This window comes from Amia ocellicauda, chromosome 16 (genome assembly GCF_036373705.1).
Source record: "Amia ocellicauda isolate fAmiCal2 chromosome 16, fAmiCal2.hap1, whole genome shotgun sequence".
Lineage (NCBI taxonomy): Eukaryota > Metazoa > Chordata > Actinopteri > Amiiformes > Amiidae > Amia > Amia ocellicauda.
In genome coordinates, this window is record NC_089865.1 from 22,102,465 (window position 1) to 22,125,831 (window position 23,367).

The 23,367-nt window shown below is 40.0% G+C and overlaps 1 protein-coding gene across 1 annotated transcript in view; it reads right to left on the reverse strand.

Moving 5' to 3' along the window:
- LOC136711995 (partitioning defective 3 homolog B) overlaps window positions 1-23,367 on the reverse strand; it is a 272,341-nt gene that overhangs the window by 167,841 nt on the left and 81,133 nt on the right. Inside the window, exon 5 of the mRNA XM_066688637.1 lies at window positions 7,181-7,272. Within this exon, the coding sequence (XP_066544734.1) occupies window positions 7,181-7,272 (92 nt within the window). The remainder of the gene's footprint in view (window positions 1-7,180; window positions 7,273-23,367) is intronic.

A 23,367-nucleotide genomic window follows, 5' to 3' on the forward strand; every position in this document is an offset into this window, starting at 1 on the left:
TATTATAAGCCAAGCCCCTCTATTTGTACTCCCTTATAGGAGGAACACTCTTTTATTACATCACCTGCACCTATAGCTCAACTTTCAGTTTTGTATCCTGTATGGATCTAGCAAACTTTTACTCAGTAAAGGACATTTTTTTTAACAACTGGGTCCATTTTTACAACTGCAGGTGCACTTTATGAGGTGATCTATCTGAGAATTCATGATGTAATATAGAATACAGGCTAAATCAGTCTTGAAGTTACCTTTAAAGACAAACATTACATTTCAAATCTTGGGTGTCCACCTACAAAGGTCAGCAAACATTCAAACTCTTATTGATGGGGGGGATAAATAAATATAAAGAGAATTGGTTGGAAGTAAACATTTCATTGCTGATGAAGTGTTGACGTTTCATTCAGAGGAAATGACTGACAGGAGATGTGAAAACTTGCATCAGCGAGGATTCACAATAATCTAACCTCATTTATGGTGCCGTAACAAACAAAGACATTTGAAACTACACAGACAATCTGAAATGAATGAAGCTCAAGACAATGAAAAAAAAAAAAAAAATCCCCAGCTGTGATAATGGTGGTATTTGCCATTTGAATAACAATCGAAAATGCCCCTTCAGGCGGGGACACTGTAAATAAAGCTAGGATTATAGCCGCTGGGTGCCGATGCACATCTTTGACAGGCAGCTCTTGGAAAAGATGATGAAGGTGAGACGCCCAGCTGGGACCCAGAGATGGGCAATCATTAGACCCATTTAGACAGGATTACCTGGAGCAGAACGGATCCGTTGCTCAGCTGAACGGAAGAGAGGGCTTCAATGTGGCCGAGATTAGATGAGAAGCAGTCTTGCTGTTCTCCCCGTGAAGCATAGCGGAAGATACCCACACCCGCAGCTCAGCTCACACACAGGGCTTTGATGCTCGATAGAGACTGGTTATCTTAGGCTCCTGTGAGGCCGTGCCTTTGCAATAAGCCTGGCTGAACACAGACAGATAGACAGGCTAAGGCTAAGGAGCTGGGCAGGCCATTAGAGCGGACACATAAACAGGCCCAAGGGTTTTCGTGCTGATAATCTAATCTGGAGTCAGCGTGGCTTTGCAGGAGGTTGTGCACAGAGGTCCAGGCTGATGTCAGAAATTGGCTGGATCTCTCACTTAAGCATCCTGTCCCTCTCGGTTGGTGAACAGAAGCCTCCTCAGCAATGCCATTTTCTCCCTAATTATTTAATTAGTATGTAGACATTACGTGTTCAGTCTGGAATCTTCCACACTGCGCACAACACTTCAGCACCAGCTCCCAGGAGGATTTGAGACAAAAGCAAGTAACTTGTTTTTCAAGTGTGAGTTAGCACATTTGGTGGTCTTTAGTATTACTGAAGATTGGAGAACTTTGCAATATGAGTCACTGGCCACATGTTCATCAATTGTGATTGATGGATTGATTATGTTTTAACGCTACATCTAAAGTGAATGAAATCACAGTAGTGACTCAAAATAAATGACATGTTGTTCCTCTACTGAAGGCTCTTTCCGTATATACAGCGCAGTCACGATCGATCAAACTAATTGGGCAATCCTGGTCACTGTAATATGTACAGACAGTCATAAAGCAGCTTTAGAAGACTAACATAACCTAAATAGCTAATACAGCACAATACATGGTTAATATAAGATGTATTAATTAATTGGTAACCATCATTTGACATAAATAACATAAGATGCATATCCAAACTAAAAAAATACAGAAAGTCTGGTAAACTGATGCATTATGACCAATAACTCCAATGAAAAGCACTTTACCTTCCATTGTATTTTAATAACAGTTACAATAGAAATAACACTTGCTGGTATAAACTTCATGTACCAGGAAGCAAAGCTGAGAAGCCACACAGCTCTGTGCATTGATAATTTGTTTAGAAATCTCAGAAAGGAAACAATATTCCAACAACCCATTTAAGCTGCATAAATACTGTGAAGTAATGCCCTGCAGACCAAACAGTACAGCAAAGCAATAACGTTTCATGCTTTTAGTCTGCAGATAATACCAATTCTGCTGTAAATCCATGTTTAAACACCTGCCATAACTTCCAGAGCACCTGGCGACAAGGCTGGGGAAGCAGGAGGTTTTGCAGAGAGCCATTTATCAGCCACTGATTCAAAATCATCAACCGTTTCTCACTGTCTTGGATTACTACGCTGGGAGTTTATTTGTATGTTTTGTTTCTTCTCAATAAACAGCATTAATGCACCCACAAACTAGGTAATGGCTATCGCACACATTTTTCTTCCCACTGTGACAAGGACAGCTGATACAGCCATGAAATTACTTATCACACAGCGTGATTTCTGGTGTAGGAAACAAATATATGTATCATGAAGGTTTTGAATATTATTATTAACAACAACAACAACAACAACAAAACATCTACAACATTTATCCCAAGGAATCACAAATCCATAGTGGGGTGGAGAAAAAATATTATACCCTCCAGGCCATCTTACGAAACCCTTATTAGAAACTGAGCCAGGACCCTTGCAAATAGTGTCAAGGTATCGTTAAGGGCCACGTCACACCTACTGCCCCACCATGGCAGTATGGAGGTGTTCAATTGCAGAGTCTGGTTCAGAGGGAAGAATGACATGTACTGGTCTACCAACAGCACTTTCATTGGCTTTCTATCCAAAAGAAAGCATAGGCTTTCCACTGCTTCTTAATTATCACCTTGTACGCCTTGCCTAGTTTCATTTAAACCTTTTCAGTTTAAAAAAAAAAAATTAGCTGTTGCAACTTCGAATGGGAATAAGAGGGAGCACTTTTGTAGTGGAGAGGTCTGCACACTGCTGTTCTCGGGTATATCATGTGCATATGCATTGGATATCTCAAAAAAAGAGACGTGAAAAGCTGATCTTTTCCTTAAGCAGGATTTATCAGGATATTAGAGTGGGTGTAGAAAGTATTGACCCCACTTGGAGTTTTCCACATTTTGTTGTGTTACCTGAAAAGCTGATAGATGTACATGATTTTATTATAATCTATACAACATGCTCTACATTATCATTTTATTTAAAAGTTTGGAGCTGAAGAAATGAATCCATTAAAAACAGAAACCCTAAAAATCTTCATAGGATAAGTATTGATTGCCTTACCAATAACACTCTTCAGAATTTGCAAAATATGTTGATTTGAATCCATCTGTGTCCAGTTGTTAACTATTCAGATTGAGCGCACCTGTCTTTGTAAGGATAAACACACATGTCTGTGTGAGATCGCACAGTGAACATTGCATAGAAAGCAATATGAAGACAAAGGAGCTTTCCCAACAACTCAGGGAAAGAGCTATGGACATAAACAAGTTGGGGGATATCAAAATATCAAAGGCACTGAACTCCCACAGAGTATTGTAAAGCAATTATCAAAAAGTGGAAGGTCGTCCTCTAAAACTCAGTCGGGCAAGAAGGGCATTGGTCCGAGAAGCAACCAAAGAGGCCGTAAACAATCCTCAAAGACCTGCAACATCTCACAACTGAGATTAGAGTAACTATGCATCAGTCAACAGTAGCCTAGGTACTCCACAAATCAGGGCTATATGGAAGAGTGGCGAGGAGGAAGCCATCATTTTTATAAAAAACATATTTAGTCCCATCTTGAATATGCACAAAAGCATTAAGAAGATTATCAGACAATGTGGAAGTCAGCATTGCTCCTCACTCAGATAACATCATCCCCACTTTGAAGCATGGAGGTGGCAACATAATGTTGTGGGGTTGGTTTTCATCTGCAGGGACAGTAGGCTTGTCAGAATAAATGGCAGAATGGATGGAGCAAAATATATGCAGATCCTTGAGCAAAAGAAATCTGAAAAATACCTGAAACTGGGATGGCGATTAGTCTTTCAACAGGACAATGACCCAAAACACAAAGCCAAAGCAAGTTTGGAGTGGCTTAAAAGTAAAGTAAAAGTAAAAGTCCAGACTTCAATCCCATAGACAATCTGAAGTTGAAGATCGTCAGTCTCCAAGTAACATACAGCAGTTAGAGCAACTCTGACAGGAAGAATGTGCAAATATTACATCCTCAAATGTGAAAAGCATTTTAGAACATCCCACAAAAGAGGCTGTAATTGCAGCAAAATGGTGAGCAACAAAATATTAAAATGCTAAATGACTCGGGGGGATCAATACTTATCCAAGGTGGATTTTTCTGTTTTCTGAATGAAATTTTCATTCACAAATAAAAGTTATTATGTTCCATCAAAATGTTTAGTATGTTTTAATTGTACAAATAAAGACTATTCAAACATGTCCACTATAATTACACTATGGGAGGAATAGAACTAGATGAAGAAATGCATGAGAAAGACCAGGAGTCTATGTAGACTTCTCACTTTCTCCATCCAAACAATGTGGGGAAGCAATAAAAAGGCAAACAAAATGCTAGGGTATATTGTCAAAAGTGTAGAATTGAGAACAAGGGCAGTAATGTTCAGACTGTACAATGCACTAGTTAGAGCTCATCTGGAATAATGTGTACAGTTCTGGGCTCCACACTTCAAGAAAGATATCGCTGCTCTAGAGGCAGTTGAGAGGAGAGCAACCAGACTTATTCCAGGTCTGAAGGGAATGTCCTACTGAGAGACTGAGGGAACTGAACCTTTTCACCCTGGAAGAGAGGAGACTACGTGGGGACTTGATCCAAGACTTCAAAATCATGAAAGGCATCGACCACAATCAAAGCAGAGGAGCTTTTCCAGATCAACAGGGACAAACACACCCAGGGACACAAATGGGAATTGGGCTTCAAGGCATTCAAAATGCATAACAGGAGACACTTCTTTACACAGAGAGTTGTCACAATCTGGAACAAACTCCCCAGTGATGTGGTTGAAGCTGAAAATTTGGGAAAATTTAAAAATAGACTGGCTAGGATCCTTGGATCAATCAATCAATCAATTAATTAATTAATTAATTAATGGACACCAAACGAGCACGATGGGGGGGAATGGCCTCCTCTCGTTTGTAAACTTTCTTATGATCTCATGTTACAATTTTAGGTTAATACACAACATAATGTGGCATAAACTACAACAACTGTGTACACATAGCAGAATCTAACTGTGACTCAACTGATATGTGCCAGTTGTTAATTCAGGGAAATCTTGAAGGAAAATTAAATCAGAGCAGCTGACAGCCCTGGGTAAAAGCCACGCACCTTACTACATGATACAATACTTCACTTCCCTGTCAAGGATGCAACAGATTGCACATTTTTCATTTCATGTGTACCTGTAAAAACATTAAAGGCTTCGCACACTTACAAGACAGGGATACATTTTATGACTTCACATTGCCGCAATATGATTCAACAAAACTTTGTGTTGATAACTTGTTAAATGATGTGCTTGCACTCAGTTTGGAATGTGTAATTTCAAGCATCGTTTACCTCTTGCAGTTACCATTATATCATCCGCACCTTTTAACACTTTCAGTTTAGGGATGGAGCCCCACTCCATATGCTGCCATGGTGAATGTAGGTTGCTAGGGGATGAAATTGTATTTGCCTATCCTGTTGCAATAAACACAGGTCAGACTCGTATCACCTTTGCTAACTGGCTTGAAAAAAGAGCAGCTTACTGCAAACAGTTACGTATATTCATTTCATTGTCTGAAGCTTTACTGAGCAGCACCCGACAACTCGGCAAATATTTATGCTTTTCGTGTGTGTTTTGGTTTTCAGTCTCCTAAAGCAATGTCACAAGGTTGCTGCAGAAAATTATTTTGCAGGAACACGAAGTGTCTGTTTACTGAAAGACCTACATTATTCAATTATTGTTGTTAGTATTTTTTACTCAAATGTAGGCAAATGTGTTTTAATACCAAAAAAAGCAATTACACAATTTCTGATCATGATGTCATGGTAGTACATAAGCCCGGCTGACAAACAGGACTGCACTTGATGCTTTAAATCGGGTTGTCAAGGGAAACGCGGCCTCTGGTCCAGGGTTCTTCCTCAGCCAGACACAATATTGGCATTGTTTAGACGCAAAAAAGGTAAACACACAAAAACAATATATCCCTCACGATTTCTTGGTCATTGGTAGTCCTACACCCTGTTTACATGCAAGTCTATTTCAGAGAGAAAAAAAATGACCTGTCTAATAAAAAAAAGAGAATTAAACACATGGGGTGCAACAGTGGAAAAACAGATTCAAGGGTTCCCATTGGTCTACTAGATGCAGAAGCCTCGTAATGAATTAGAAATGACATGGGAAGGAATGGGTTAAGGTGAACGTGTATGTTGTCCATTCAGTTCTCCCATTTTTCAAATACACTTAAAGATACTGCGATCCCTGCCTTTATGTCAATATGGACAATTGTTTGAATTTAGCAGACAGAGTGCGACACCGACAGATTCAACGAGTGACATCAGATTCACCAACAATTGTTACACTACAGTTCAGAGCAGAATACCCATAATAGGCATGTGTTTTCGCCTCTCCTTTTGTTTGTGGATGTCTTTATTACATTTCCAACCCAGCAGACAAATAATTGCCATCCTCACATAAATTTCCTAGAGAAGCCCCTTTTCTTACAACGCCCTGTGGGGTAACACACAAAACAATAGTTCAGATTGAAGTAAACAAGTGATTAGAGACACAATTTTGGTCTTCAAAGACGAGTCGATGAAGGAGAAGGCATTGTATGTTATGAATTCACCGCCGTCTCCTATACTGGACGGAGAAGGAACATAACAGGGCGCTACTCCCACCCGTGTCGTTGTGCGTTTCTACCCCGAACACTTTCAATACAACAGGAAAATGGATCAACTGCTCCCTGTCAGCGTGGAGCCCTTCATGGTGAGGACTGCGATCTCATGTACGGGATTGCTCCGGACCGTGCTTCAACGAGCCAGTCAGGCTCCATCACTCTGCGCCCCAGAGTGGAAGGAAAGAACAAAGAGAGGCAGTTCCCAATCCCAGACACCCTAATTAGGGAGCGAAAACAAGGCTGCAGATCTACGCTCACCAGGCCTGTCCCCTGATTCTGGCCGCGCTAATGATTTATCACGTTAATATGCAAGTTCAAGGCAACCTCTCTCTGAAAAACATGGTCATGAATACAAAAAATAACAGAGGAGGAAGAAGGAGGGAGAGGGGGTAAAAACACGGCACGCCAGTCCCTACCTGAGTGCGACTGGGTTCATTTTGGAAGCCGGAACATCTGCTCTCCGTCTCAGGTCAGCTCCCCCCTTATCCGTCAAGGCATGGTTCGCTCCCTGTCAGAATAAATCAATCAGTTGCGTTACTGTGCGGCAGCGCTTCAAGATGCTGATTATGAATGACCCTCTTAAGAAACATAACCTTCCACCAAAATTCCCTTCCAATTAGTGCGTTTGTATACATTTAGCCAAATGCCCAGTTACTCGGCTATGTCCAGCCAGGGCTGCCTTAATGAATCACAGAACAACAACAGCAGGCTATGAAGTCAGACATAAATAAAAATAATATTAAAAGACACATACACATATATATATATATACATAAACAGACACACATGTATCAAAATGTATATAAGACAACAAAGACGACAAATTGTTGCTTTTCTCATTTCCATGGGACTGACAATGCTGACTTCATCCTAAGCCCCCAATCCAGGCCCCGTTCCACCTCCCCCATTCACACAGACACACAAAAAAAGGATAACATTCTGGCTTTATAAGTGACCCAGTTTTGAGGACACAACCTGATTATCAGCAACAAAAGATTATGCCGTCTCCAAGGATTTTGCTTTTCATTTCTGTTGTACTGGAAATTAACGTTTTATCTACCAGGCTTCATGAGCAAAGTAAAAAACAATAAAAATCTCTCGAAAGGTCCATTACCCCAGGGCTTCACTTCAAGTAGGATACACAGCGCTTCAAACTAAATCCTTAAAAAATATATATAATTATACCTTTTATTTTTGTGACTGTTATCCGACCTTGAAAACAAAGAAGGAACTTTTGCCCTGAATATTCTCAATGTGGAATCCTGTAATATATAAGCCTTTTTCTGTGTTGGGGTTCTTCTTTAACTAATGAAATCCATTGATATCATATTTGAATTTATAAACTGTGAAACCCTCCATGTAAAAGGGCAACCTGCTGAGTCTTTATGTCTCTTTGTGGCAGCCGAGTTCTTGGGATTTCAGAAAGGGCCAGCCAGGAGACTGTTACTGTAGAAGCACTATAGCGTTGCCTTTGAAACTTCTAGTTCTTATTTCACACCCAATCAATAGCCATTAAATCATCGGCAAAAACTGAAAAATACCATTCCAAACAGAGCTACTTCCCTCAGTGAACAATCAAATCTGAAAATCCAATATGACCTCTTTGATTCTCTTTGCCCATCACTGCAGAGAGGAGGGCTAAAAAAAAAAAGGCAAAGTGATACAGGAACTACCGGAAATCACAAAAAAATGGTGGACAAAAGACACAGGTGAATCTCACTGGGAGCAGAAGCTATTCTTCCGGTCTTTCGAATATAAACCACTGACCATCAGCTTTATCAAAACAATGACACGCTCGCTGTGAGAGACAAGTCAGACTTTATTGCACGTGGCATAAAGCTCCACTGGGATGCAGACCCAGTAATGGAAGACTTGAATGCTTGAAATGGGCATCGTATTGTGGGGGCCCATGTAATGCATTACAGTAAATCTCTGTTTGACAGGATGTATAACAAAGGGTCACCAAAATGCACTATCCCTAATGTACTTCACAGGGACCTTATGACCCTATTACTGATGGAGTGCAATCCATAAACCTGTCTGTCAGCTGAAACCAGTTGTGTGGTGGCCTGCACAATCTGGTGGCTGTTTGCGATGTTATTCTGCAAGGGGGACTGCTGTCACAGCCACTGGCCCCGTCTACTGTGATGGTGGGATATGCTTTGGACAGTGCAGACATGGAAAATCATATATATATATATATATATATATATATATACACTCACCTAAAGGATTATAAGGAACACCATACTAATACTGTGTTTGACCCCCTTTCGCCTTCAGAACTGCCTTAATTCTACGTGGCATTGATTCAACAAGGTGCTGAAAGCATTCTTTAGAAATGTTGGCCCATATTGATAGGATAGCATCTTGCAGTTGATGGAGATTTGTGGGATGCACATCCAGGGCACGAAGCTCCCGTTCCACCACATCCCAAAGATGCTCTATTGGGTTGAGATCTGGTGACTGTGGGGGCCAGTTTAGTACAGTGAACTCATTGTCATGTTCAAGAAACCAATTTGAAATGATTCGACCTTTGTGACATGGTGCATTATCCTGCTGGAAGTAGCCATCAGAGGATGGGTACATGGTGGTCATAAAGGGATGGACATGGTCAGAAACAATGCTCAGGTAGGCCGTGGCATTTAAACGATGCCCAATTGGCACTAAGGGGCCTAAAGTGTGCCAAGAAAACATCCCCCACACCATTACACCACCACCACCAGCCTGCACAGTGGTAACAAGGCATGATGGATCCATGTTCTCATTCTGTTTACGCCAAATTCTGACTCTACCATCTGAAGGTCTCAACAGAAATCGAGACTCATCAGACCAGGCAACATTTTTCCAGTCTTCAACTGTCCAATTTTGGTGAGCTTGTGCAAATTGTAGCCTCTTTTTCCTATTTGTAGCGGAGATGAGTGGTACCCGGTGGGGTCTTCTGCTGTTGTAGCCCATCCGCCTCAAGGTTGTACGTGTTGTGGCTTCACAAATGCTTTGCTGCATACCTCGGTTGTAACGAGTGGTTATTTCAGTCAAAGTTGCTCTTCTATCAGCTTGAATCAGTCGGCCCATTCTCCTCTGACCTCTAGCATCAACAAGGCATTTTCGCCCACAGGACTGCCGCATACTGGATGTTTTTCCCTTTTCACACCATTCTTTGTAAACCCTAGAAATGGTTGTGCGTGAAAATCCCAGTAACTGAGCAGATTGTGAAATACTCAGACCGGCCCGTCTGGCACCAACAACCATGCCACGCTCAAAATTGCTTAAATCACCTTTCTTTCCCATTCAGACATTCAGTTTGGAGTTCAGGAGATTGTCTTGACCAGGACCACACCCCTAAATGCATTGAAGCAACTGCCATGTGATTGGTTGGTTAGATAATTGCATTAATGAGAAATTGAACAGGTGTTCCTAATAATCCTTTAGGTGAGTGTATATATATATAGATGCTGTGCCATAGTACTGATTGAAATGGAATAAGATGACCGCATTGATATATAATGTTAATCAACAGGACAGATCTTCATCTATGCATTCTTGTTTTGTTCTTGATCTTAGACAAGTGACATGCTGATTGCCAGAACATATCTAGTTTAACCTTCGGCAGGTTTTGATTACAGTCAAATCACTCAGGAGATGACAATCAGGGTTGAAATATTAAATATCATCCACTAAAATATGCCATGCTGACATTACTTTTCCTGTATTGTAGTGTTAATAATGTGATTGTTGTTTAGTCGTCTCCTGGAGGATTGCTACATGCTTTAATCATGTGTCAACGTGACTATCTCAGTCCTTTATTGAGTGAACTATCTGGATAGGGTTTGTCAAAACCACAAAACTATGGGATAAATACAGCAGCCACAGCAAAATCTTACAGCTCATATTATCACAAAGCCTTTACTTTTAAAATCCATCGTCTGACTTCTAAAATCATTCATGGCACATCTCCATCTCCTATATGTGCCCTGGTTTCTGAATCCACACATGGGCCCTGTGCTTACTCTTAAACTTGATTAATATTAATTAGGGGGAGCTGGGACCTTGTGCACAGGGATCCCTGCCTGTGAAATTTGCCTAACAAGCTGAACTTTGCCAACTCTTCAATCACATCTACAAATATGTGTTTTTCAAAGGCTACTCATACATTGTTATGAAAAGAATCTCTGTTTTGCTTCAGGGATGCTTTTGTAAAGGACTTAGAGGTGGTCTCCAAGTCAAGTGTTTCACCAGTCATCTAGATATGAAGATGTGTGTGAGCAAAAAAGAAAAAAGGAAATCTTCCCTTCTAACACTGTGCTAATGAAATTTTGGCCAAGATTTCCGTGGGCTTTGATGTTAAATAGGATGATAAAATAGATACTAAGGAGGGGGAGTAGATTTGCACACATGATCTTAGAATAAAACTCTAGAGTAATTAGAACGCCCACAGCCAGTAACAGGAGTAACAGGAGAGAAAGATTCACCTGAGCTAATTCAGCAGGTTATTCAAGCAGGCAAAAGGCAGGAAAGAATTAATGCTGCATGTCTGTATTTTGACATTTCAAACTCACACCAAAGTCGTGGCTGTACCTAATGGCAGGTTTTGAACACTGAATTTAAATAATAACGCTTAAGTTTCTTTGGACGAAACTGGTTTCTTTTGAACTGCAGTTTTCAGACAAAATAAAGTGCTCAAAATTTTAAAAAAATAAATGCAATTTAACTAGCCAAAGTTTAATGTATTCCACATAAAAAGTGTATTATTTTAAAACAAGTGGATTTTGATTAAACTTACTTCAAGAAAGAAGTGAATTCTGATTAAACTTCCTTTTTAAATGATTAACACTGCAAATGTGATTGCATATTATATCACTTTGTATAATTGCTTTTTTTCTTTTTAAGGCACATTGTTATATTATGTTCAGAATTGCATTAAAGTTAATTTCCTCAATAATCAGTTGCCAAGCATTTTAAATAGAACTCATTGAGGAGGTTTTATTTAAAACCTTGTGATAACTGCAGACTGTACAAAAGATAATGGAACGGACAAATATATACATGCATATACACATATATACATACACTCACACACATACATAGTGTAATAATGGAAAAAATAATGGAAAAAAAACTATTCAGATATATAGCACAAACTATATAACAAACACAAAAGTCAACAATTACAAAGGGCTACATACCGTACTAAAAAATTGCTTTCATTTGAACATTTTATATACATTTTTAGTGTTTATATATACTAACATTATTACTACATCCTTATTATTAGTTCCTTTACTTTTTTCTACAGACGTGATCGACAATACAGTTCTTTTTTCCTTGAGAACCACACAATACAGTATGTGAATCCTGTAAAGTGCATTGTTTTAAATCCACTCCGGGAGGCTCCTGGCCATACTCTTGACCCTGCTAACCCTCAGCACTGCTGTGCAGGAGGGAGAGGTCACTCACAGACCCTGCGATGGAAGTGGCTCTCCACACCTCACTACCTCTGAGCAGAGCATAGCTGAGCGAAACACACCAGGAGCGTGACGTGCTGCGAGCAAGGTTTTTTCTTTTTCTTTCTATTTTTTTGGTGCTGCACAACAAAGTATCTAAACAAACCTGAAAGTTACTCTTTAGTGTCTGGTCCAGTAATTCAGAGATGCATAATGCACTGGGGAAAAGGGAAACTCTCTGACACCTCCCAAATGGGCTGTTTTGATCTTTATTTTTATTTTTTCAAAACAGGTCTCTGCAGCAGTGATTATTGAGCAGATGTGTTCCATCGAGAACAAGAGCTCCTGTCAACAGCAGAGAGCACTAATCAGAGCAGCTCCCTGTTAAAGAGAGGTGGCTGAGAAAAATACAGTATATAAGCACAAGCTATACATTAGTGTGTGTGTGTGTGTATATATACATGCATAACTTCCTTAGCAATGCAAACCTTGCACAGTCAACAAAAGTCCAATAGAACAGAAGAAGAAAAAATAAATAAAATAATATATGCATATATTTTTAACTATTAAACCCCAAAGGTTTGTAAAAAGACAAATACTCCCAGTCCAATTAGCAGGAGCTGGAATTTATCCCACAGGAATCATTTGCTAATGATCTAAGGAGCAACTGAGATAGATAGATAGATAAATAAATAAATAAATAAATGCATTAACACATTACCGATTGAACAACAAACTATATGTTTGCACCTTTATACAGTGCATCCGGAAAGTATTCACAGCACTTCACTTTTTCCACATTTTGTTATGTTACAGCCTTATTCCAAAATTGATTAAATTCATTATTTTCCTCAAATTTCTACAAACAATACCCCATAATGACAACGTGAAAGAAGTTTGTTCGAAATCTTTGCAAATTTTTTTAAAATAAAAAACGAAAAAACCACATGTACATAAGTATTCACAGCCTTCAAAGTCCTGAGGTTCAATCAAAACCTATGACCCTCGAGGACTGGAATTGCCCACCCCTATTCTAGACTCATGTCTCAGTCCTGGATGTTCTCAAACTTAATTTGCTTTTGCGTCCCCACATCCTTTGCTGTACTAAAAGCTTTATTTTTTCTTACTGGTGAGGAAAACTATCATCAATGCAAACAATATTTGGTGCCTTCAGTACATCACTGTAAGAAAAGTTATGCTGCAGAAAGACATCCAAGCTTGTCAACACGCCCCCACTCTCTGTGTTCAGTCTAAAGTTTTTAGTGTCTTTACTTCAAGCTTGCAAATGTCTTCGCCTGCTTTTGTAAAGGTGTAACGGCTCACAAAACCCACAGATCCCCTCCAATTTCTTGATCTTTAAGAAACTCCTGTAATGGACAGCTTTATAGTTTTCCTATTCATCGCAAAGCAGAAAAATGACAATGCCAACAATTATCCTGCCCCATTATTTCAATCAATGGCACAGAAACACATTATTCCCCTTCAGTCGTACTGAATACTCTACAATTAGCAGATAAATCTACCATCTCAGCCACAATCTGCATTAGCGCTTCGTAACCCTGTAATTTCAGATTTCTCTCTAGCTATTTGTATTTGACTTCATGTGACCAAAGAAAGAGGACTTTGGAATCAAACATCTTATTTCCAAGTAGGCCCATGCTCTTACAAGGTGACAGCTTTAAACTGACAAATGAATAGTAGCTCAGAAGCATATAATTTCAGCATCACACTGTATGCAAAGTAATTTCCAAACACTGTAAATGTCTTTGATTTTGTGCTTTTCTTCTTCTTTAAGCCAATCTGTTCATTGTTAACATGGGCTGAATGTATTTCAAAGCCATTTCGTAACACACCACACAATAACTTTTCAACTTTCAAGTTGTCAGCCAAAAAAAACCAGAAGCAGAAAATAACTACAAATTTTGATATGCAGGCTTCTAAACCTGGCAGAATTATTTGTTATTTTTTGGATAACTTGATAAGAAACCCAACAGAAGTTATACATATGAATGCGTTTTATCACAGTAATGCTAACCAGCAAATCTCAAGATGTCACTTTAGATCTGCAGCATTAGAAACCAGACTTGTGTGACCTCAGAAAAAAAGACCTGACAACATCAGCCATTCAGAGAAAGTACATTGGTGTTGGTTGTGTCAAGGCTAAATGCTCTCTTGAGAACAACTAATTACTAGGATTTCAAAATGGCCTCCACCACAGACGACAGACAAACAACTTTGAAACGGTCCTACCTGATATCCCAAACTTCCTGTCTGACAAGCAGAGACCTTTTTTTTTTTCCCTCAACCTGCTATCTCACAGGGAAAGGGTTAAATCCCGAGCTCTCTCATGATCAGAAATGCCCACCCACCCACCCAGACGGCACACCGTCACCGACGCTCGGGCCCTTCCCCGTGTCTGCAGATTAAAAAACTGTTGCCACCCTCATGATTGGTTGCACCCAGTTTGAGTCGAATGGAGACGAGACGCATAAATATGAATGCAGCTCCTCGTTCCTTAGTTACAGTGATGTGGCGGGAAAGGCGTGACTGTTAAAGTTGGTAAAGAAAGAGGGAGTTGGGGAGGAGAACGGGGGGGAAAAGTAATTATTTTTCCAGACGGTGTCTTACACCCTAGAATACATCTAATAAAAGCAGGCTCAGTTTGCTTAGAACAACACTCAAAGACAATTTATTTCACAGGGCTCTAATCCTGGGGAAAGCGTAGAGTACAGCAACTCCAGGGTCATCAAAACATGACTGCAGATACAACCAGCAGGCAGGAGGACTCCCCACGGATCAAGTTAAAAGGCTGTCAACTTTATAGATGGCCTGGACGGGAGAACGCTTTGAAGGTCCCCCTGTTCCTTTGTAACGCCAGGCTTATAAAATGGTTTGGGGGTATTGTTTAACATGAGGGAGGAAAAGCAGGCAATCTTGAACAAACAGAGATGGGATTTTTTTGTTGTTTTTTTCTTCTTTCCGAAGCTAGATCTCCTTCAGCTACTGAGAAGAAGTGCAAGTGGTCACATGCACCTAACGACTTCCATCATCTCCCGTTCTCTGCCACAGTGACGGAGCTTCCTGTCGTGCCTCAATAAATCTTAATTAAAACTGTCAAACATGTTATTATTCCCACTGGGTTAGGGAAGATATATACTGTACATAATGAAATTGTTGTTAATTGGTTGTTTGTGAACGAGGGCTGTTCAATTATGTGCGGAATCATTTTAATTTAACATGCGTTTCTGGAGAAATCCGAAACTACTCGTATATAATTTTTTTTTTAAATAATAATAATTTACAAGGTCATTCGTTCATTCACGGGTTTTCCCGGAATGAAACTTCTGTATAAAAACTATACTGGGACAAACTTGACTCAAATAGGTCCGTCTTACCCATGTACACCGACACTGTGCTGAGGCAATGGCCGGGCACTGAGGTTAACATTAAAGAACACTTTGAGATGAGAAAAACTATAAAGAAAACACGACATTATCAGGGATACGGCTAGACATTTTGGTCGACCGACTGCAAAATTTGATGAAGGAGAATCTTAAGTCTAGTGCTGTCATTTTGGGGACCTTGTACTTTTGATCATCATGATGCCCTTATCAATATCACCGTGTAGATGAAAAGAAAAAACAACAAGAAAGAAAACTACAATTGATTAACATGTGTAATAAAAACAAACAAAAGCAATCCTCCAGTGTAAGGGTCTACAAGTTGCTGACAAACACAAGGGGCAGCCAGGATATGAAAGCACAAACCACACAGGGCTGAGAACAGAGATCAGTACCCTAGCCTTCTCGATGGGCTCTGGAGAGTGCCAGGGAGGATGCCAATTAGTGGCACTCACCAAGCTAGCCCTACAATACGGACACGGGTCCACAGGGGAGAGAGGGACAATTCGGCACCGTACGAGTAATGACCAACACAGGATTTAACCCAGTGAGATGAGGAGGCAGGTTTCTCTTCTCCGAGGAATATAATCGCACACCCAGACCATCTTTGTTTGCTTTCCGTAATTGGACAGCATCAAAGTTTGTCCAGGTGGATTGAGAAGGAGCAAACGCGATAAACATGAGAGGCTAATGATACGACCACATGAACACAACCTGCCTTCGCTGTAAACATTCAATATTAACATTATTTAAACGGGGATGCGAGTGAACGCTTAACTTTGAACCAATCGAAGATTTTACCTTCTCACGAAAATCTCCTTTTAACATCTAAACAAAAAAGTATGTGTATAATTGAGGGCATTCATTAGCAGGCTGCACATTCATCCGCATTTGCTTTTGGATGGTATTACACTTAACTTTAACCCCTATGTGGTGTAGCTGTTGTTGAACATTACTGAAGAGCATTATTTAAAGATGAACTGGAAGAGCAGTTTATTCAGAAGGTGGTTTTATTTGAGAGAGTAACTGGGGAAATCCCTCAAACAAATCCTCTCCGAACAGAGGTAACGGGGTGGTTTTAAAGCGATTCTTTCAAGCACTTCATTGGTTACAGCTTTTCACAAGAGGCAAAAAAAAAGTGGTAGTGGTACATTTCTATTTCAATGCGATAGTGAGGAAGTTAAATCCACACATGGGCTTCAAGTTATCTTGAGATGTGAATATATCTGCAGAAAATAAATACGGCACACTGCAGTAGTTCTGAAGGACAGAAAGCTTGATGAACAGAAAGTCAGCTAGAACCCAGTGTACAATAAACTCGTAGGGAGAGAGAGTGAAGGAGTGAAAGAGGAAAGGACGATATTACACTTAAATCCTCTATTAGCAGAGAAAAGTTCAGAGCATACGCTAACACTTAATTTGGGTTCCTCATTTACATAAACTCAAACCAAAATTAGTCTTATTGTTATTTTGTTTTCAGTTTAATGATCTTTCAAAAATTATAATTTGGAAAGTTTTCATATCATTATTCCAATAATCCTACTTGGTTTTTTTTTGTTTTTTTTAAGTTTTGAGTGATTACCCAGGACTGAGAGTTGGTGCCAAAACACCTGACTAAATCATCAGCGATCCCCGGCAACATGCCCGGCCCATCAGCTTCACAAGTGCTCCCTGCAGGTCACTGGAGAGGTGAGCTTCACATCATCAAAGACACTGACCCCACCAAGACAAATAAGGCAATTCAGGGACACGTTACACTGAGCTCTGAGCAATTAACAAAATTTACAGGCTGATTAAGAAGAAAAAGAAAAGAGAAATATATTTGTTGAAGTGCAGGGAACGAAGAGACAAACCAACGCGAACTGCATAGTGCCTTCGAGGTGGAATGGAATAAGTGGTCACAAGTGGGTTACAGAAACAAAAATAGCCAACGCAACAGAAGTGCTAATAACAAGACCTGGCTTTTAAAGGGGGGATGTCCGGGGTGCTCATGTTACACGTGTAATGCTCTACCTCAACACAAATCTCTGTGTTCCTGTGCCTTTCAACAGTGTTTGGGACGGTTTCTGCTGCACTGAGCAGCCATTGTGCCCAGAGAGGAGCTCTATGAGGTGCAGCTCTGTGCTCTAGGTCCAGGGTGAAGCCTCCTGTCACTCGGCAGGTCACTTCCTGGGGCACACTGACGCCCCCCCAGGGGGCAAGGGGGGGGGGAAGGGATGGGGCGAGTACAGATGTTTGGCTTCCAACCCTAAAGGAGGGACACGGGCCATCCATCTCCGTTACAGGCCTAATCTGGGAGCGGGAAGGAGATAAGTGAGCCTGACTCTTCTTTAACTACAGGCCGGATAGGATTCATTAAAAGGGAAGAGCTCGGACAAAGAGGAATCTGCCCTCCCTTCAGTGAATAATGCCATCCGTCAGGTCTCAGGTCGTCACTTTTACCAGCTTGATGGTTTATCTGATACGGGTTGAATTCCTTTCCTTGTGCTCCAAAAAAAGAAAAAGCGGAACAAGCACCTAACCCTGCAAACAGCCTCACACACATTCAAACGTTGAATGGTTTTATTAGATGCTCAGTATACGTCAGGCAAATCAAATGTGTATTTTTTTTCAATACTTACAAAAAGTATATCTTCACAATAAATAACCCGACTGCTTAACAGCTTTGTAAAACAGTCTCTGAGGCTTTCCATGTCAATACATGCTGGGGCTTATTTTTCTACTCCTCAGTGTCCCCTAAAACAAATTTACACAGAAAAAACTAAGATGTTTATTGTACACTGTGGAATTAGGCAGGTTGCTTTTCTGTCTTGTCTAATTTGTGTATTAAGCTGTTTCTAGGCTTTCAGTTCTTGGAGGCTCTTTTATAATAGGAATATCTGCCGTCCATCAAGCCCCTAGTGGATATTAATTAATATCGCAGGACTACCATGTTATTTTGCTTAAAGGACTCCAGCTTTCCTTCCACCATAGCTCTTAATTCACTTAAATTAAGTGATTAGTTTGCTACTGAGGGGAAGTCACCTTTAAATCCTGCAGGACTAGAAGGGAGTTAATTCATACTAATACGGCATAGTATTTTACATATTAGGCACCAAGCACATAAAGTAGTACTGCAGTAAAGGATATTACACATCACAGAAAAATCTCCCACTGAACACAAAACAGAACTTCAGAGATGTGTAGGTGAACAAATTCTTTGTCAAGTATTTCATTTTATGATAAACTTTAAACAACACATTTTTGATTTGAAATGTCACTATAACAACAAAAAAGCATACTATGAAAATGCAGAATTCGTGAAATGCAGGAATTGAGGATTAGTAGCAGTTTGTTTCTCACAGTGGGTGACATGCCTCAGCCGATACGTGTTAAACACTAAGATTATCAAAAGATTAACGCTAGGTTTTCATTTCACGATAATTCACTAGTATCTCTGCTAATGATCGCCGTGCTCGATGACCCCCCTCGGCTATACTACGTGCCTCATCTGTCACCAGTTTTAAGAAACCTGCCTTATCTTAAGCCAAATACACCAGATAAACTGCACAAAGCCTCAGACTGTTCCTGCCACCTACCACATCACAGCCTAACAGAATTACACAAGATTGACCACAAGATACTGCCATGCACACTTCAGTCACTTTCCTTCATAAGGCTGTCAGCTGTTCAATACCTCAATATGTATACTTCTTTGAAAGTTAAAAACAAAGAAATATAAATCATATTTCATACACAGCATGATCATAAAAAAGATGCTGCGTCTGCAGCTTTAAGAATTTCATTTTGTCATTTCTTTAGGTCCTTGTATACATGTGCACACATATACACAGATATATTTCCTCATAAAGTCTGGAATATACTGTGGATAATGTAATGTGGAAATTAATTATTCCCACTGCCTGTTTTCCATATATAAACATTGCACTGGAGAGCTCTCCTGGTAGTTCAGCTGGCAACAGAGAAAGCTTTAGTGGGGGAGATGAACATTATATAGAGCAGCAAGTGGCCAGGAGAAGCGTAATACATAAACCTCTTCATCAGCAGGTAATTTTTATTGTTTCCCCCCTGCTTCGTTTGTTGAGGCAGGTGGAAGGAAGAGAACAATAAAGAGTAAGTATGGGGATGATCCAGGCAGCCAAAATGCATTAAAACATCCACATTTCTATTTGTTAAAAAGTACAGAAAGAAAGAACGAACACTCTGCAGAGTGAAATTGTTATGGGGGGGGGGGGAATCCATCTACATTCAAGCAGTCCATTAAGCAAGGCTGAGAAGGGATTGTCTGCCTTATGGAAGAGTACACCGATTTGGAGAAATAAATGTTGTTTGCTTTTCAGTTCTGAGGAAAAGAAAAACATAAAAAGGCTGAAAAGCACACACACACACACACACACACACATATACATATGCATATATATATATACATATACATATATATATATATATATATATATATATATATATACAGTGAGGGGAAAAAAGTATTTGATCCCCTGCTGATTTTGTACGTTTGCCCACTGACAAAGAAATTATCAGTCTATAATTTTAATGGTAGGTGTATTTTAACAGTGAGAGACAGAATAACAACAAAAAAAATCCAGAAAAAATCTTTTCAAAAAAGTTATAAATTGATTTGCATGTTAATGAGGGAAAATAAGTATTTGATCCCCTATCAATCAGCAAGATTTCTGGCTCCCAGGTGTCTTTTATACAGGTAACAAGCTGAGATTGGGAGTGCTCCTAATCTCAGATCATTACCTGTATAAAAGACACCTGTCCACAGAAGCAATCAAGCAATCAGATTCCAAACTCTCCACCATGGCCAAAACCAAAGAGCTGTCCAAGGTTGTCAGGGACAAGATTGTAGACCTACACAAGGCTGGAATGGGCTTCAAGACCATCGCCAAGCAGCTTGGTGAGAAGGTGACAACAGTTGGTGCGATTATTCGCAAATGGAAGAAACACAAAATAACTGTCAGTCTCCTTCGGTCTGGGGCTCCATGCAAGATCTCACCTCGTGAAGTTTCAATGATCATGAGAACGGTGAGGGATCAGCCCAGAACTACACGGGAGGATCTTGTTAATGATCTCAAGGCAGCTGGGACCATAGTCACCAAGAAAACAATTGGTAACACACTATGCCGTGCAAGGTCCCCCTGCAAGGTCCCCCTGCTCAAGAAAGCACATGTACAGGCCCGTCTGAAGTTTGCCAACATCTGAATGATTCAGAGGAGAACTGGGTGAAAGTGTTTGGTCAGATGAGACCAAAATCGAGCTCTTTGGCATCAACTCAACTCGCCGTGTTTGGAGGAGGAGGAATGACCCCAAGAACACCATCCCCACCGTCAAACATGGAGGTGGAAACATTATGCTTTGGGGGTGTTTTTCAGCTAAGGGGACAGGACAACTGCACCACATCAAAGGGACGATGGACGGGGCCATGTACCGTCAAATCTTGGGTGAGAACCTCCTTCCCTCAGCCAGGGCATTGAAAATGGGTCGTGGATGGGTATTCCAGCATGAAAATGACCCAAAACACACAGCCAAGGCAACAAAGGAGTGGCTCAAGAAGAAGCACATTAAGGTCCTGGAATGGCCTAGCCAGTCTCCAGACCTTAATTCCATAGAAAATCTGTGGAGGGAGCTGAAGGTTCGAGTTGCCAAACGTCAGCCTCAAAACCTTAATGACTTGGAGAGGATCTGCAAAGAGGAGTGGGACAAAATCCCTCCTGACCTGGTGGCCAACTACAAGAAACATCTGAGAATGCCAACAAGGGTTTTGCCACGAAGTACTAAGTCGAAGGGGTCAAATACTTATTTCCCTCATTAACATGCAAATCAATTTATAACTTTTTTGAAATGCGTTTTTCTGGATTTTTATGTTGTTATTCTGTCTCTCACTGTTAAAATACACCTACCATTAAAATTATAGACTGATCATTTCTTTGTCAGTGGGCAAACATACAAAATCAGCAGGGGATCAAATACTTTTTTCCCTCACTGTATATATAAATATATAGACATGTCTAAAAAGACTGGCACCCTTAATAATGATGAGCAAAAAAAGTAACATGTAGTAATGACTAAGAGGAATCAGCTAAAAATAAATTTCTCAAATTATAAATGTATATACAAAATAAATAAGTGTGGGGGTAAGATGTACTGGCATCCTCTACCAGACAGGTTTACTACTGCTCCACTGGTGTTTAACTTCTCAATTATTAACTTCTCAAGTGGTCAATTTAGGTTTTTAGCAATTTTTTGTTCACCATTTGTCTTTTAATTTGTGAGTTCTTTGCCTTTCCCCATGGTGATGGATGGTAAATGGACTGTACATGTGTGTTACCTAATTTTTATACCCCAGTGAAACAGGAAGCCATGGAAGGCCAATATACAGGTCATTAAGACTGAGATGTACTTAAAAAGTAGAATTGTAATTTAAATTGTATTGTTACATTATATTTATAAGAGTCTTTAGGGGTGCCAATCATTTTTACACCTTTCTCTTTGAGGGGAAAAAAAACAATTACTTAAAAATATAAATACATGTTTTCTCTGACCAATTAGTATAAAATTAATACAGTTTTCCCATATGCTTGAGGAAAGAATATAGCTTATTACCTGTGTTGAAACTTTATACAGACTTGCTTGTTCATCTTTATCAAGGGTGCCAATAATATTTGGAGGTGACTGTATGTATATATAGATTGTCAGATATAAATGCTACTCAGTTTCCTCAAAAAAAAAAAAAAAGGGAAAATGTGGTCTTAACTTGGAAGTGAGGTCGGACACACAGTGGCAATTATAAAGATTTAAGGATCTTGCCAAGATTGAAGAATATCAGAAGACACTGTTGAAATAACTCCCATGAAACACACAGGCATGCTAGCACAAATCAAGCCTAAACTATATGTGATTTTGGTATCATTGCATTGTGATACTATTATTGCTATTGTTTCTGGTTTGTGACCGTGGGGCTGCACATCTCCATTGGAAACAAGTAAGCAACAGATTTCCAGTATGAACAAAAGGATGCAAACTCCTAAATTAGCTCAACCCACTCTCTTGGTCAAGGGCAGGCCTCCTCTCCGTTTGTTCTCGGGTGTGGTGAAATAAAGGGACGTGGACATTTCCTGATTCCATGTGTCAGTTTCTGTATTTCTGTATTTTCGACAAACTTACTGTTGAATACTGTACATTTATCTTGCACATACACAAAAATAAGAAGAAAGCCAGCTCACAAATGCAGAGCTTTCTTGAGCTTTGATATCCTTTCGCTTGACACACTGGGCCTTTTGAATTGAGGCATTGTTGTGAAGCTTTAGATGTGGCACAAAGCACTTGGTTGGACAATATAAATGTAATCTCCCCTGGAGGTTTTCAGATAACAAAAATCCCTCAGTTTTATCTTAAAAGTTCTTTGGAAAGCATGAACTCCAGTTGTTCTACAGAGCCCAGTAGCATGAATAACAGCACTGCACAAAAACAGAGGAATTGCTCCCTTTTACCTCTGACAATAGGTGGTACTCTGTGAGCTGCTGTATGATGCACAGGGCCTAGCTAACAAAACACCAACGGGTTTGTGTGCGCTTCATTTTTCACTCGGTGGTTTGTCACAGCTGCTTCATCTGTATGTAACGGCTGCTGTTTTTAAGACGGCAGGGCTGTGCTTTTTTAGATTTTATTTGTACTTCCCGGAAGTAACACATTCATGTCGCTGCTGTGTATCCATCTCTTCAGATTGGTGTTTAGGGC